The 17,270-nt window shown below is 40.5% G+C and overlaps 1 protein-coding gene across 8 annotated transcripts in view; it reads left to right on the top strand.

The window, feature by feature from the left end:
- Nucleotides 1-7,785, top strand: part of RNASEH2B (ribonuclease H2 subunit B) — a 59,920-nt gene extending 52,135 nt beyond the window's left edge. For 7 of the 8 annotated variants that reach the window (XM_042964532.1, XM_042964154.1, XM_042964285.1 and 4 more), the window contains exons 9-11: nt 1,309-1,351; nt 5,548-5,628; nt 7,331-7,785. In XM_042964532.1, coding sequence (XP_042820466.1) covers nt 1,309-1,351; nt 5,548-5,628; nt 7,331-7,438 — 232 coding nt within the window. In that variant the 3' untranslated portion in view covers nt 7,439-7,785. The remainder of the gene's footprint in view (nt 1-1,308; nt 1,352-5,547; nt 5,629-7,330) is intronic. The other variant, XM_015544566.2, reaches the window with a different exon arrangement.
- The last annotated feature ends 9,485 nt before the right edge of the window (nt 7,786-17,270 follow it).

Below are 17,270 nucleotides of genomic sequence, written 5' to 3'. Positions count from 1 at the left end.
GGTAAACAGTATTAAAATTGATCCCCAGTTACACTTAACTAATTTGGTTCTTTGTGATGATTTTAAGAGAAATAAAGGTTAGAAGGAAAGAAAAGATGGCATGTGGAATATTCTTGAAAGCTACATGTAAAGGCTTTGTACCATATTTACCGTCATTGGATACTCACCAAATACCTTCATTTTGCCCAGCACTTGAAGCGGAAAGAATGAAACACAATCTGTGTCAGAGGGCAGAAAACGGGTTTAAGAAGGACCTGATTTGTGTTATGTCCTTCATAAAGATATTTAATATACTATAAAGACTTCACCTTAGGCTGAAAAGAATGTGTTTATTTTCTAGATTTTAGCAACTATTGTTAAGATTTTATGGGTGTGATAATAGCTCTCCCTGATTCTTCTAGTAGCTTTCTCCTCTGATGCATAAACATAAAGCGACTTCTTAACAGATGCATAGTTGCTGTTTTTAGCAAATGACTTAGGTCCTACTTTAAAAAACAATCAGTGGGGCACCTGGGTGGCTCAGTCGGTTAGGCATCCACCCAACTCTTGGTTTCAGCTCTGGTCATGATCTCATGCATCGGGGCTCTGTGCTGTGGCACAGAGTCTGCTTGGGATTCTCTCTGTCTCTCCCTCGCTCTCTGCCCCTCCCCAACTCACGCTGTCGCCATCTCTCTCAAAAATAAACTTAAAAAAAAAAAAAACAACAGTGGGAACTGGTTTCTAGTGTAGTTAAAGTGCTTGCAAAGCCTGCTTTCAATCAATAACCCTATCTTTCTGTTTAATATTTCCCTGTGTTTCTCAGTGCCTGTTTGTCTCATTAGAGACCTATGTCTCTGTACTCCCATTATTTTTTAGATTCTTTTCTTTACTCTGAAGTGTTTAAAGATTTGGGGAGAAAGATAGGTCAATTCAACTTCTCTTTAATTGAAGAAAAGTAAAGTTTGTGTGACTTTTTGTCAACAATTAAAATAATTTTCAATTTCATATATGTGCTGCATTCGTCGTTTTTGAAGGAAAAAAATCCTACAATGCCAGAATGCAAATTTCTGGAGGCTAAAGTAAAGCAATTCCATTTCAACAATGAGTTCTAATTTTGTTTTTTAGTTCAGACAGTTTCACTACAAGGAAAATGAAGATTTCTTCATTTAGAGAAATTTCATTCCTTTCACTGAGGCAGTCGTACAGTCAGATACATGGAGGTGAAGCTATTCCCCAAAAGTGGGACTTGTAAGTCCTAAGCTGGCCCAGACTCTCTGTTTGCTTGTCTATGAAAAACAATGACTATGATTCTTATTTTTCACTCATTAGGCTTCCAGAACCTTCAGCTTCATTGCCAAACCCTCCATCAAAGGTAAGGAGCTGTGACTAAGCTATCTTTGGGGCACTTGGAAAAATATTTCATTTTTACCACATAAGTTTCGTTTGTTCTGGTACATTTGAAAGCTTTTTTTTTTTTTTTAAGTTTATTTATTTTGAGAGGGAGAGAGCACAAGCAGGGAGGGGCAGAGAGAGAGAGAGGGAGAGAGAGAATCCTAAGCAGGCTCTGAGCCATCAGTGCAGACCCCGACATGGGGCTCAAACTCACAAACTGTGAGATGGTGACCTGAGCCGAGATAAGAGTCGGACGCTTAACCGACTAAGCCACCCAGGCACCCCCATTTTAAAGCTTTCTAAATCCACCTTGCACGGACTGATGTCGTATGGATTAAAGATTGTAGTGAGCTGTCCATCGGTATTTTTTATTTTTGTAGAGTTTACCTGAATGATAAAGTGCTGTGAAAACCAGATAAGAGTTGGTTTTAGCCAGATACCTACGTAAAAGTCTTATAGATACGTGACGAACTCTTCTTGAGTCAGCCAGATCCTGCAATTAACTTTATTAATCATCAGGAAGACTCCATGTATAACTTAAACTCACTTTGCCAGATCTAATTGTTACTGGCACAAAGGTGAGCAGAGCATGATTTTTATAACACAGAGAATCCTTTGAACAAAGATAGCCAAACTTTTTTTTTTCCTCCGCTTGAAATGATCAACGCAACTTTTGTGTTGCACAAAACCCTTCCTCTTCCAGCTGTTCTCCGACCGCCACCCACCGCTCCCCTGCTCCGTGGGCCGCAGCTTGTTTTTGTCTCCCAGATACAGAGAGTAGAGAAGGCAGCCATGAACCACACCTGATGGCACACTGTGACGTCCCTCAGTCCAGGCCTGATCTCAGACAAGCGAGCGCTGCTCAGAGACAGGGAAATAAACACATGCATCAGCTTGTCAGTGAGGCCATTCTCCTGCCAACAGAATAATGGATGCCCTGAGAATGTACAGTGGACACGTCATGGATGTTAAAGCACTTTCTGTCTTCCCGGCCTTCACGATGGCCAACATACTCGGGGTCGTTTTTGTTTGTTTGTTTTTGTTTGTTTGTTTTGTATCATGTCCTGTTAAAGTGCATCAGTAGTAGCTATGGGCCATTTTCAGCAGATCGTCCGAGGAGGGGCATCCTTTTCTCTGGAGGAATAGCACTGGGCAGAGGTCAGTTGCTAAGGTCATTCTAGGTCAGACCCACACTTCTTCCAGTCTGGTAGTTAATCTCTGACAGTAAGTAGCTCTAGGGGACAGAGACATGATTGCCTTGCTGTAAGTAAGGAGATGGGCATATCCGTTTCTCTCTCATATTTCTCCTTCCAAAACCTAAGCATCTTTCTTTCTCCCAAATATCCGTCTTCCATAGTAACTTAGAGATCATTCGTGAACAGATCGAAGCCTTTTGGCCTCTGATAGCATCCGGGGTAATGCATTTCATACGTTTGCTTTTAATCCGGTTTTCTGTTTTCCTATTTTAATTTCCAAAATGTAAATCATTTGTGATGTCATTCATCATTTATGATTTAGATCGGAGGTCAGCAGACTTACTCTGCAAAGGCCAGAGAGTGAATACTTGAGGCTTCGCGAAGCAGCTGGTTTCTGTCACAACTGCTCAGCCCTGCTGTGGTAGCACAGAGACAGCCACAGACGATTCATAAACGAAGGCGGGCGGCCGTGTTCCAGCCAAACTTCATTTATAAAAACAGGCGGCCGGCAGGGCTTGGCCTGTGGGCGGTTTGCCAAGCCCTGATTTAGATCTCCCAGTCCTGTTTCCCCTAAATCTCACCCTCATCTCCTGGATTGTTTAGTTGCTTTTTGAGGTCTCCCGGTCTATTGTGTCTTCCTGGGGCTCCGGCGTGCAAAGTGCGAACTGCACTGGATGATGTACCACGGCTTAAACAGGCTTAGGGTAATGTCTTCTGCTAGCTTTCTTGTCTGCGTCCAGGATTTGATTGATTTTTACAGTAATAGAGTTGACCGTTTTCAGGAAATACGTTCCAGTGGCTATTAGGTATCTTTGTATCTGTTTGTAATGATGGCACGAAGCCTGTCATCCTTAATATGTTTCACATTATTTTCTTACTATCACATGGTTGCCTGTATTGAAGCCCTGCTTCCACCCGTCGCCCCCTTCCATGCTTTGAATTTATCGCTGGCAGCTGGCAGAGCCGAATGCAGTCAGTAGGTTGGAGACGCTCCTGAGCTCCTTCTTGCAGCTCATTTGTAAGAATCAGACCATCCTAGCATGAATCCCTGTGGTACTCTTCTGTTTGCCCCCCTCTCTTTCCAGAACTGTACCCGCTTAGTCATACCCTTTGTTACCGTCTTTCTGAGCCCTTTTCTATTTCTTCTGAAACATCCCTCCAAACCTATAGTGATTTGGTTTTTTAAATAACAAAAATTCAAGTGAGTGTAACAACTATGACTCTTTCAAGCATATTCAACGTGAGCTGTGAATAACACTCAAGAAAATTCCAGGCAGAGCCTTCCACAATCAATTTCTGTTATTGTAAGCACTGATAACTGGTGTCTTGCTTAGCAGTGAGCCATTAAAACACCTGGACAAGTCAGTCATCTTATGAAACATTTTATATTTGTAAAGAAGCACTTTTCATCTTAACCTTTACCTTGAACATTTTTCATTTGACTTCCTTTTCCGTGAAAAGTAAATACGCCCAAGGGTTTATAATGACATCTGTAGAACATTTTGCCACAGAGAAGGAAAGCAAACCACCTTATAACGTTAAGCTTTTTGCAGTTTGCATCAGAGCCTTCATCGTTATTACCTGCGAGTTCCACTCTCCTGGCTGAAGAGACTTTTCTAGTAAAAATATGCATCACCTAAATACCCCTGATCTTAATTTAAGTAGAAACATGTATTCTTAAGTTCCTTGTATACATACTTTGCTGGTAGGTAGTTCATTCGTGATAAGCTAGTCTTTTTCTTTTGAAGGTTCCCTTCTTAGATTGTGGTGTGCCCAAGAGAAGGTTTTGCCTTATAGATTTCCAGGATGCCCCTGTTTTGTTTTTTTTTTTGAGTGTCACATAATGTTATAGATTCCCAGGAGCGCGCCCCCCCCTCCCCGCCCTTGTTTAGAATGAAGTATTTCAAGACCTGTTGTTTTATCCCCTTGGGTTTCATTCATGTGCCAGGGTATCTTTTAGCCCTAGCCCTGCAGTTCTTTGTTTAGCAAAAGCTGGGATATGAAGAGGGAAGCCGGGAACAAATCTGCATTTCCCAGGGAAGAGTCACGTTAGATCTTGTCAACCCAGTGTCTCCACAAAGAACCCAAAGATCTATAGAAGACCAGGTTGTGGTCACTGTGCAGTTAGTTCTCTGTGTTAATCATCAAGACTTCCCTGCCCTGTTGTGTGCCTTTTACATAGTAAATGTGTCACGATTCCTTCTATAATGGGACCATTAAGGCCACAGTCTAGCTCTTGACAAGATTCTCCCATTCCTTGGTGCACGAGGCTCATGTGGATGGTGAAAATATGAGGTAGAGGTGGGCTTGGTTGCACCGGGCCTCATGGAAAGAGCACTTGTTAAGAAATGGAGATCCTAGCCCTTGTCCTCTGCTAGGTGGCCTTGATCATTTGTTTAGTCTCTCTGTGCTTCCTTCTGCTGGCTTCATGCTTTGCAAGGTTGTCCTTGTGTGGACAAACTGAGATAGTTCAGTTGAAAGGAGGTAAGAACATGAAGCTATACAAAAATGGTAACAACAGAATCATGGTGTGCCTTCTTCCTCAGTGGACGTTACACCAGCCCAGATGGTGAATGCAGTGGGGGTTCTGGCTGGACACCTGGCCCCCTTAAAGGAAATTCTTGTCTTTGACCCCTGTGCCTGCCTTCACCCCGTTAGACTGTCCTGGAAGTCAGCAGTCACCTAGATGCCTCCTGGTCCTGGTACATACAAAATATGTGATCAGTACCACTAGACTGCCCAAGGGGCTGGGTCGTGGGCTCACCTGATCATATCCCCCCCCATCACCAAGGCTGCTTTTCAGAAGGGACGTGTGGCTTCATTCCCCAGACAATTGGCAAAATGCAAAGTAAAGCCCTTTGCCGGGTCTGTTGTTCCATTTGGCCTTGATGTGGGTCCAGATTGGCCCTGTTGTTTTCTTAAAAATGGAGTGATGTGTCGAGGTGACATTTTATACCACTTTACTGCTCTAACATTGCAGAAAGTAAAGTTATCTGATGAGCCTGTAGAAGCAAAAGAAGATTACACTAAGTTTAACAGGAAAGATTGGAAGACTGAAAAGGTATGTGTGTCCAGCTGTAGTGGCATATTCTTGGATCCCGTAGGTGATCCTGCATGAGGACACGTAGGAACAATTACATGCTTGATTGTGATTTTACAGTTTTAACCATGAAGAATTGTTAACTTGCATTTCTGCGACTCAGTAATTCAAAATTGTGAATGGCAATGGATATGTCAAGTCAAGAAGACTTGTGAGGCACGAAGGCAATATGCTTAGCAAGAGTGTGCCTACCCTTTGCTCTATATTAAGAGTAGGGGGGCACAAAGAGAGGGGGCCTCCACAGGTCATTTTTTGTCAACTCTACTGCCTGGAAGCTTCCCGGAACTTATGATGAGGACCATAATTACTAATATTAAATAGGGTACAAATAATTTTCTAATCTGTGTTTATCCTTTTCATTTGATTTTTTTAACAGCTTTAAGTTTTTCTGAGGATTAAATAATAGGAATTGTTTCTTCTTGTGATTTTCTCATTATTTTTATGCTTAAAAAGACCTTGCCCAATCCAAGATAAATTAACTTCCAATTGGACTTTAACATTTAACCCCCCCCCCACCTTAGCACTTAATGTTTTTTTTATAATTTTTTTCTTTGATCTATACGTAATTCATCTGGGCATGTGACGTCAGGGGAAAATCCAGGTTGAGATCTGGCAAGATAGCTGGTCACCTCAATGGCTTCTGTAAGCAGGGCAGGCTTTGGCATTCTCTGTGAGAACTGCTTCTGCCCCACCCTTGCAACTGCTGCTTTCTGTTGTATCTGTTTGGGCACCGCCCCAGGGAAATGAGGGGCTGGACCCTGCTATCTGTTAAAGACAGGGGATAACTTGTCTCGAAGAGACTGCCACTTTTCACCATCCCGTGAGGAAATAAGCCTTCTAAAATATAAGTACAGAATGTGAAAAGCAAGGTTTCAGGGATCAGACACCGTGCCCTTAAAAGGTTCTCTGTCAATGACTATCTCACAGTTCACAGGGAGACACAGGAATTTTTTTCCTTCGCTGCTTCCCATCGCGTATGCTTCTGCTGAGAAGTTATGATGCACTGAAGGAAACTCGGCTACTATTTACCTCCTGTTAGTGCTCGTTCCAGGATGTGGCAACAAACCAAAACAAAACAAACAGTGACCATAAAGAGATAGAAATTTAAAAGGCAGAGTCACTTGAAGTCAGCTTTTTGAAAAGTTCTTAGTTGGAGGAATCCCAGGGCAGTGGTCCTGCTGGTCCGGGATGCTCTGCAGTACAGGTTATCTTTTGAATATTACAGTGTTGGCCTTGGTTTCCCGGAGAGCCTATGAATAAACTCCAACGGTAAATTGTTGTGAATTATTCATCGTGCTGTAATACCAGGCTGTAATTCCTCCTCTGACAACCGCAGCCTATGTCAGTTCCTTTGTTGGTGTTATTGCACTTAAAACACCCTCCAGAATTATTCCCCTAAAGTAAACCATTGGTTGCAACATTCCCCTCCTTAGAAGGCAGCCGTTTTGCATCCTGCTTCTTTTAACGTATTTTGTGTCTTAGGTCTGAATTCTGAATAGAAATCAGAACTTTAAAAAAAAAAAATAATCATTCCCTTATGAAGCACGTTACCAGCAAATACTTCTCTTAATGAACCTTGAGACATGCGTGGTCTTGTTTGATTTGCATGTATGATTCATAAACGTTACATTTGTAACAATTGTTCTCTTATTTTCCTTCACAGAAAAATAACAAAATGACCGCAGCTCAGAAGGCTTTGGCTAAAGTTGACAAGAGTGGAATGAAAAGTATTGATTCCTTTTTCGCTGCAAAAAATAAAAAAAAAACTTGAAAAGACTTGAAACTTTCAAAATGAAATCTGGCAAAAAATATTTGCCTTTTCCACGTTCCGTTTTTGTCCTTCCTCCATGCCACTCTACCTCCTGACCCGTAATTACCACCTTTTGAAAAAATAAAAAAAAAAAAAAAAGCTTTTTTAAAATGAGGGCAATTTTCAGAGTCGAACATTTCTTGGCATTTGATTTTTGTGTTTCTGAACAAAATATGGGAAAGTAATTGGGTAACTTCATGGCCTGTGGCCTTCAGAGTCTTGTCTGACATCATGAAAAGTCATCAAGTGAACAGAGCTGATCTGTAGCTAGCCTCACAGTTTCCTCAATAAACGAACATGTGACCATATTTGAGTGTATGCCTATAATTTTGCACAACTTTCCCACATGGTAGCTGTAGCAATCTGGTTTTCAGGGTAGCAAGAGAATTCAGATAACAGCTGTCAGAAACTACTAGTTTGCTAAAAGCCTTTAGTTTTTGGTAAATCTTTTGTTTAACACTGTCTGTTTTATGAGTACCTGTTCTTTGCAGAAAATAGAGAAAAGTATAAAATTAAAATTCGAATCTCCCACCTTAACACTGGCTGGAGATAATATGGCATGTGTTTCTATAAGAATAATTTTTTAAGGAATCATAGTAGTAATTTTATAATCTTTTTTCTTGACAACATCATTTCGTGAGCATTTTCCCAGGCTGCCAAAGTATTTTTCATAAATATGCTTTTTAAATGATGGTCATTTTAGGGGCGCCTGGGTGGCTCCGTCGGTTAAGCGGCCGACTTCGGCTCAGGTCATGATCTCGCGGTCCGTGAGTTCGAGCCCCGCGTCGGGCTCTGTGCTGACGGCTCAGAGCCTGGAGCCTGTTTCGGATTCTGTGTCTCCCTCTCTCTGACCCTCCCCTGTTCATGCTCTGTCTCTCCCTGTCTCAAAAATAAATAAACGTTAAAAAAAAAAAAGTTAAAAAAAATTGTTGGAGTGTCAGTATTTTTCTTATGGACCCTAAAGATATTCTATAACTTAAAGGCATTCTTGTTTGTCCACTATATTCATTGTTAATTTTTTTCTTGGCCTGTAAATTGTCTTTAATTTTGTGTGTGACTTTTTTGTCATGCAGATGGTTTTGGTTTTTAAGTAGACGTGTGTGTGTGTGTGTGTGTGTGTGTGTGTATAAACTTTTCCTTTATATTGATGTTATACTTAGAAGGATGTTTCCCTTTGCAGGAAGGTTAACCACTTATTTTCCTCTAATTTTTCAATAATTAATTTTTTGTTTTATATTTAATTACTTAAATCATCTATAGAATTTGTGTTTAAATGTGCTGTGAGATAAAGTTCTAATTTAATTGTTTTCTCACCTGTTTATTTTTCCATTGGATCTGTTGGATTATTTTGTCAGGTTCTAAGAATAAGCTCCAATGAGATTTCTATTGAGATGTTGTTAAATCAGTAATATTTGGAGACAAACAGATGTGTTTATAAAATTCATTGTTGTTATTCAGGCATGTAGTAGTTTTGCATATTTCCTAAAATCCTAATCATACCTTTCACTAACATTTGGTTCTCCATCTCCATATAGGTTCTAGATATTTCTCTTAAGGCATATCTCTAAGGTATTTTTGTTGCTATTAATGAAATCTTTTTTTTTTTCCTTTAGTTAGATCTTCTAACTGGCTATTTTGTGGCAAAGTTTTACATTTTTACATATTTATCTTTTAAATGACCAATTTACTAAACTATTAATTTAAATATTTTTATTATATTCATATTGGGGTTTTGATGCATAAGATACATATCTTCAAAAAATTGTGTGTAACTCTAATTATTATATCTCTTATATCTTTTATGTCCTTTTACATGGGTTAATACCTAGAACAGTTAAAGTATAATAATGGTAGTCATTCTAATTTGTGATTTGATTAATGTACGTTTCCATTAATTCTGACACTAGCTGTAGTTAATATAAGGAATGTCTATTTTTGAAATTTCCTTTCATACTTAGTTTCCTTAAAGTTTTAATTAGTAATTGGTGTTGGCTGTTATCATATCTTTCTGGCATCTCTTGAGATGACAAGAGAGTTTTTATCACTATTGAACTGTACTTGAGTTCCTACCATAAATTCCACCTGACATTAGATAAAGAATACCATAGTGTATGCTTTCTATGTGGTTTAGCCATGTCAGTTTGTTTTTCTGGGCTTTTACTTAGAATTTTTGCATCTGTATTCAAAAGTAATATTGCTGTTATGTTTAGCGTTAGAATTATGCCACCTTTCCATATTGACCAATGTTCTGGAAGGAATAATTTTGCATAGGAATATTCTAGTATTGAAACATATTAAAGAAAACGTTTGATAAAACCACCTAGCACTGAGACTTCTTTTTCATTGTTGTTACAGTCTTTAATCTGGAAGAACTTCCCACCTTTTCTTTGTCTTACTTGATCTTGACATTATTGAATACAGGCCATTACTTGGTAGAATGTTCTGTACTTTAGATAGAATGTTTGCCTAATGTTTCCTCTTGATTAGATTTGAATGATACCTAATGGGCACCCACGGAGGTGATGATGTGTCGTTCTCATTGCACCATATCAGGAGTCACAGTGTGACCCAATACCAATGATGTTCACCTAGATTAAGGTGGTGGTAACCTTTGATACAGGTTTATCCACTGTAGAGTTACTGTTTTTTTCTTTATAATTAATAGATAATTTACAGATAAATACTCTGGGATTTTTAACTATACTATTCCTCATCAAACATTCGCCCACAAGGTTTAGAATTGACTGGTGATGTTTCTAACTCCTTCATTTCTTCTATATTTATTTTTTTTATTTAGCTGGCATTTTTAAAATAAGGAATAGCTTTCCCTTCTCTACTTATTTTTCATCTATGAATTTATATCAGTATGGACTTGTAGATTTTTTACTTTGCCCACTGTTATATTAAATTATTTTGTTGTTCATATTGTCCCAGAAGGGCCAGTGGGAGCCCCTTCTAGCTGGCCTCTGTATCTTCTTGGTGTGTTTCTATTATTCTTTAATACTTCCTTTCTTCTTCTGTGACAGTGTATTCCAGGCTCTGGTACTCCTTCTGCCCAAGCCGTGAATCGGCCTTTTTCCTAAAAATCCAGGGTTCCTTATCATGGAGAATGGTATTTAGAAACCAAAATCTAGGCACAAAATGTGCTCATTGCTTCTATCAGTCGATATGCATGGTTTTTGTGGATTTCTCTCCTACCCCCAGTTCACCAAGAGTTTTGATCAGGAATGGGTATTGAATTTTGCCACATATTTTTTTCCTAATTTATTGAGATGATCATGTAGTTTTCCTTTAATAGAGGAGTATCTCTTATATGTGAAGTATAATGATTGATTTTGGAAAATTAAAATATCGTTAAATTCCTGGGAAAAACCCTACTTGGCTTATTGTGTATTATTCTTTTCACATACAGTATTGTGTTTTACTTCCTAGTATTTTGTCAAGGATTTTTGTATCTCTGTTCATGAAGGATGTTGGTCTGTGGTTTTCCTTACTTGTAATAATTCTGTCTAGTTTTAGTGTCAGAGTAAAACTGACCTAAGAAAATAAATTGAGAAATATCCTCTCATCACCTATTTTCTGAAAGAGTTTATATGAGATTAGTAATTGTTGCTTCCTTTTATGTTGGACAGAATTCACCAAATGAAGCCATTTGGGCCTGGAATTTTCTTTCTGGGGAAATTTTTAATTACTAATTCAATTTCTGTAATAGATAGAGAGCTATCCTAATTTTCTTCTGTGTGTGTGCACCAGTTTAAGTAATTCCTGTCTTTCAAAGAAATATGTGTTTCATCTGTGTTGTCAAGTTTATTGACATAAGTTGTTTCTCATATTTTTATTATCTCTTTTATATCTGTGGATCTGTAGTGATTTTCTCTTTTCATGCCTGATTGGTCGTGTCTTTTTTTGTTTCTGTTTTTGTTTTGTTTTGTTTTGTTTTTGGTTGATCCAACTAAAAACTTTTTAACTTCTTTGATCCCTTCAAAGAATCATTGTCTCGTGGCTTGTGTGATTTCTGACGAGACATCTGTGATAATTTTTGTATTTCCTCTAGCTTATATAAAGTGTGTTCCCTTTCCTCCCTGGCCTCTTTTAAGATTTTTCTTTATTGTTAGTTTTCAGCAAGTTGATTATGATGTGTTGATGTGGGTTTCTTTGTGATAACTTGTTTGTGGGCCTATCGAGCTTCTTGAATCTTTGAATTTGTAATTTTTTATCAAATTTGGAAAATTTCTGGTCGGTGTTTCTTTAAATATTTTTCTGCTTTTTTTTTTTTTCTTCTCACCCCCTCAGCTTCTAGGACTTCTATCTACACGTATGTTAGCCCACCAGTCCTCTCACTGAGTTTCTGGATTTTGTTTTATGTTCCATTTTAGACAGTTCTCCCACTGTGTTTTCAAGTTTACTTTATCTTATTCTGTGCCATCTTCCATTAACCTCAGCTAGTAAATTTTTATTTCAAATATGGTAATTTTCAGTTCTGGATTCTCCATTTGGTTCTTTTTTATGTCTTTCCATTTCTCTTCTCAAATCCTTCATTATAGTTACAGTAGTTGCTTAAATGTCCCTGTCTACGGGTTGCATCATCTCTGTCACTTCAGGGTCTCTTTCTCTTTCTTTTTTTCTTTACTTTTTAATTTTGGAATGATTTTAAATATATAGAAAAGTTGCAAAAACAATAGAGTTTACATATACTTGTCACCCAGTTTCCTCTAATGTCAACACCTTATGTAAACATAGTATAATGATCAACCCCAGGAAATTTACAATAATGCAATAGTATTAACTGATTTACCACCTTATTTGAGTTTCACCTATTTTTACATTAACGTTTTTCTATTCCAGAATCTTTTGAAAAAAATTTTTAAGTTTATTTATTTTGAGAGAGAGACAGAGTGAGCAGGGGAGGGGCAGAGAGAGAGGGACAAAGAGAATCCCCAGCAGGCTCTGTGCTTTCAGCATAGAGCCTGACGCAGGGCTTGAACTCATGAGCTGCAAGACCATGACCTGAGCCAAAACCAAGAGTCAGACGCTTAACCGACTGACACTCCACGGCTCCCTAGGCGCCCCTCTACTCCAGAATCTAATCCACCATCACACGTTGCATTTAGTTGCCCTGTCTCCTCTGATTTTTCTAACATGTGAGTCTCTCGATCTTCCTTTGTCTTTCAATGACTTTGACAATTCTGAGAATACTGGTCAGTTATTTTGTAAAAATGCCCCTCAGGTTTTGAAACTATGCTAATATCCTGTTTTTCATGTGATCATGTCATAATACTAAGACCTGATGATTCTAATAACCACACACACTGTATAGCATTTACGTATTTCTGCTGTTCTGAGCACTTTACATATAATAACTCCTTGAATCCCCACGACAGCTACAGTCGTAGGGCAGGGTGACATAGGAGCCAGGATAGTGACGTCTAACCGAAAGAGCTTACTTAAATCTCTTGGTCCTTTGCTTCTGTTACTTAACGTTATTTATCTTTTTTGATTCATGTGCTGAGTTCAGGTAAGCTTCAAAAACTTCTGCACACTATAAAACCACTTAGGTACTTACACAAGAGCCCCCGTTTTCACCAAACCATACATAATTCTGAAGCGGATCTCAGATTACCAGCGTTCTTTTCTTTTTTATGTCTGGTTTATCTTCCATTTAAATGTTCCCTGTACCCCGGCTCTCAGGCTCTCTCGTCTTTCGAGGCTTATACTTCTCTGGTCCTGCGTTCCCGAGGAGATTCTCCTCCATCCGCTTTAATGTGGATGTCAAGTGGATTGTGTTGTGTTAGTTCGGGTGTGTTGCTCGTGTGCTGTGCCCATGCCCAGGATCATGTTTCTCTCGTGAGGAGACTTAGCAAGACACGAAGGCAATTTGGAAGTGAGAAACTAAAAAGCATCCATTTACTTACCCAATGTACAGTGTTGCTTTTGTCATATGCGAACTTATGACACTAACAGGAAACAGATATCTGAATCTGTAAAAATGTAGTAAGTGAAAAGTGACCAACAACCACCGTGTTTCCAACTGAACTAAAAAGTTTTAAAAAGTGAGAATAATTGGTCTAAAAAGACCGGTTAATTTACAGTAGCTGGATTATACTGTCCCTGGAACCTGCCTTAACTCTGTGGGCCCGGGAGCAAATCACTAGCTTTGCTGGCCCACAGCCGTGTCTTCCCTGTGAAATGAGTCTCGATCAGTGAGTCCTTTTATGTCCTTCCCTGCAGTTGCTGCTGTGTGGGGAGCCTCAGCTCCTTTATACCCAGGAGAAAAACGCTTCAGAGTTAGTATCCATCCAGTACTTAGCATGCATCAGGCACTCCTCTGAGTTCTTTAAGTGGATTATCTTACCTGTTTGACTGGAAGAAAGTCTGAAGGAAACCTGCCGACATGCTCGTTCTGGCTCGTGCGGTGTGCCTGGTATAGACTTGTCTCTTTTCTTCATTTTCCTTAGATTACATTACCTTGCAGCGAAAAAAACCCGTGAAGAACACCGTTTGGGGGAAGTAATAACAAAGGCTCACCAAGCGCTCAGCAGATGTTAAGCACTTTTCACGTGGATTTATGTGATTGATCCTTCCAGAAACCGTAGGGCACAATTGGTATTATTTCCCCCGTTTTACAGTTGGAAAAGCGAAGGTCACCTTATGTGCCTGAGGTCACTCGGCTGATAAAGAGCTGAGCCAGAAGCTCACCTCAGGACCCTGACTCCCAGACCAAACTCCCTCTCTCCGGAGGAACGGACTTCCGTCACACTCTAGGAAGTCATGCCATCACTAGATTTGAAAGATAGTCTCCTCACATGGTTAGGACGGACTTCCTCCGTTATTAAAGGTGATGGAACTTGCTAGACGCCGTGTATCACATACGTCCTCCCACAAGCCCTCTCTCCAGGACTAATGCAAGCTTTGGAGAACTCCAGAGTCAGCTGCATTGAAGAGTCAAACCTCTCTGTAGAAGACAAAGAGCTCCTGGTCCAGGAAGGGAGGTGTACTGGTATTTTCTTAGTGTCCTTAGAGGATGGCCACAGGCTTTGACTCATCTGAATGATGGGAAGAAGCGATCAGGCTTATACACCTTTCATACACTGGTGTTTATACACACTGCTCAGGCTCATTAGACTGACAGAGCGGTTTCCTGCCTTGTGTTTGAATAGCCCTTTATGGTTTCCGTAGCCACCACTTATCAGTAGCTGCACTGATCCTTACAACAACCCTCTGACGTAGACCAGAAAGGGAGGGTGTCCCTGTTCCATGTCGGTCACGGTGGGTGGCACAGACTGAAAGTGGCTGAGCCCACCGCTGCCCTTTTACCCTCCGGCCCAGGCCTCTTTCCTTTCAGCCTACCTCAAAGGTACCTTATTCATACCGTTGTGTGTGTAGCTTTATGGCCGTTTCTCCTTCGCTAGTCTGTTTTAATCGTGAGTTTTATCTTAAGGAAGGGACACTCAGATTTCCTGGGCTTCATCTTCTTGCCGTATTCAAAACGGGTTCTGCATGTCCATGCATCCTCAGCAGTGGTGAGCCAGAATTTAAGGAAAGCCTCTACTTAGCTGGTGCCTTTGCACGTCAGATCTTCAATTCAGCCTCAGCATTTTAGCCTTTACTGTACTTTGGTTAATAAATGTTATTTTGATGGCCTCACGTTAGTCAAGCCCGTGTGAGAGGGAGGAAAAACACCATATGTGATTTATAGAGGAATCGACTTCTTCACACATGTTAAAAGAGGTGTTACCTTACACGTGTGTTTGAATCAGAAGATGTGTAAAGTTAAAGTTAGTCATGGTATTTGCTCTTTGAAAAGAGAAAAAAGCCAAGGGACAAGCGCAGATCCATTTATTCCTTTAAAAACATCTACCGAGCACCTGCTACACGCCAAATGTCCTGGGCGCTGGAAATGCTGTTGTCAACGTGGCCAACAAAAAACACCTGCCTTCAAGAAGTTTCTGGTCTGTGAGCAGAGAGGTGGGCGTGTCATGTGGTGCCAGGGCTATGGCAGAAGGGGAAGGGAGGGTGATAGTCCTGGGGAGGCAGGTGCTTAGGGAAGGTCATCCCCCATTATGGCACGGAAATCTGATTTCCATTAACTTAAAAAAAATCTTTGAGAACACAGCTCCAGAATAAATGATGTTTGAACTTGGACACGGAAAACAGCGGATCGTAATTACACATGTTCAGAGTCAAGTCTTCTTTAGGGACGACAACTTCCGCCAACAAGTCTGTAGGTACCTATTTTTTATACACTGGAGTCCACATAAGGCCTCCCACTGTCTCATAAAAGGATCTGCGTTTAACAAAAAAGAAAGGAAAAGGCAAAGAGTAGAAAGGATTTAAGAATCATTCATCGTAGAACCTTGTTTTCATAGGTTTCTTATATTTTTTTTTGCTAAAATGATGGTGTCCATTCCATAAATTCGGGTGAACTGAAGATCTCGTCTTTCACTCCATTTGAACAGTGGAAAGAAAATATGCTTCCTCCCCACCCCTGCTCCTGGAGGAGACTAATACTAGCTCCAGAAGGAGCTTGGGGATGGAAGCTGGCCACGACGGGAGCCCTGGCCCTTACCTGAGGTCTTCCCTCAGAAGCAGAAGTTTAACCGCTGCTGTTTCTCAGAACTAGAACAGCCCGCCTCGCTTTTCTGTTCTAGAAGGTGCAGATAGTGCTGGGGGTGTCAGGTGACTGCTTCTCCTCGGCGGAATACAACATATGTTTTCCTTTTCTCTCTAGGTGGCAGCACAAAGACAGAGAAGGGACAAGTGACAGCCGTTCCACTCAAAGCTTGGCTGCTTCTTCTAGAACTTCAGATACTCTCAAAGGGCTAAGACTGTTTCTTCTGCGCCTCCTGGAAATTCTCCAAATGCCAAAAGGTACATTTTAAAGAACTACCCACTGATGATTCATTTCTTCTTTGACTGCTACCGCCCGTCCATTGGTTAAGGGCATGCCACCCTGGAGGCAATTCCGTCCCTGGAACTTGAGAGCAGCCTCTGGGTGTGAATCCGCCTGGGGTCTGAGGAGCTCCGCCCCTCTGCCCGCAGCCTGTCTTCTCTTCCACAGCCTCGTGCTTCTGATTTCAAAGCACTGGGAGGAGAAGGCTCTTTGTGAGATTGGGGTCCTTTCGAAAACCTGACCATGCTGGCCTAGAAGTAATGCCTCCCTGGGGCCAGGTGAATGTGTTATAGGGATGTGTGTGCCGACCATAAGTACTTGATTTCCACGCACTAAAAGCTCTGTTGAACCAAGTTTCTACCCTTACTTAAAAAAGAAAGAAGGGGAGGGGAGGGGAGGGAAAGCCTGACTTTTCTTTACTCTTTATTAATTTGTCAGCTTCTTCTAATTCAACGTGGTAGCTGAACATGGGTATCTTACGACCTGCTGGAGTTATAAACATTGACATTTTTAAAAGAAGCCTAGTATGTGTGTTATTACTATTTTTAAAAGTAAGGACCTAAGACATGGGGGAAAGTGGCAAGTACCTGCCAGAAAATTTCATGGGGAAATCGATGCACAGTGAGTATGTTGTAGGGGGCAGTGGAGGGATTTGTGCAAAGACATCCAGGGATTTGAGCGGGCTCGTCCACCGGACACACAAGGGGAGCAGAGTAGAAGCCACTCGGTGATCTTCCTGCATTCAGACAGGACCCCGAACCTCTTCTTCTTGAAATAGCTTTGTTTCTGATTCTCTAACTCCAGCAGGTAAGTAGAACCTGGTTCTGGAAAGTACTTTGTAATTTTTTTACACATCTCCTTCCACACAGAGAAATTTGCATTAGCCTTGAAGGACTTTTAATA

This window comes from Panthera tigris, chromosome A1 (genome assembly GCF_018350195.1).
Source record: "Panthera tigris isolate Pti1 chromosome A1, P.tigris_Pti1_mat1.1, whole genome shotgun sequence".
NCBI lineage: Eukaryota > Metazoa > Chordata > Mammalia > Carnivora > Felidae > Panthera > Panthera tigris.
The sequence above is the reverse complement of the archived record's forward strand: the minus strand, read 5'-3'. Positions and strand labels throughout refer to the sequence as shown.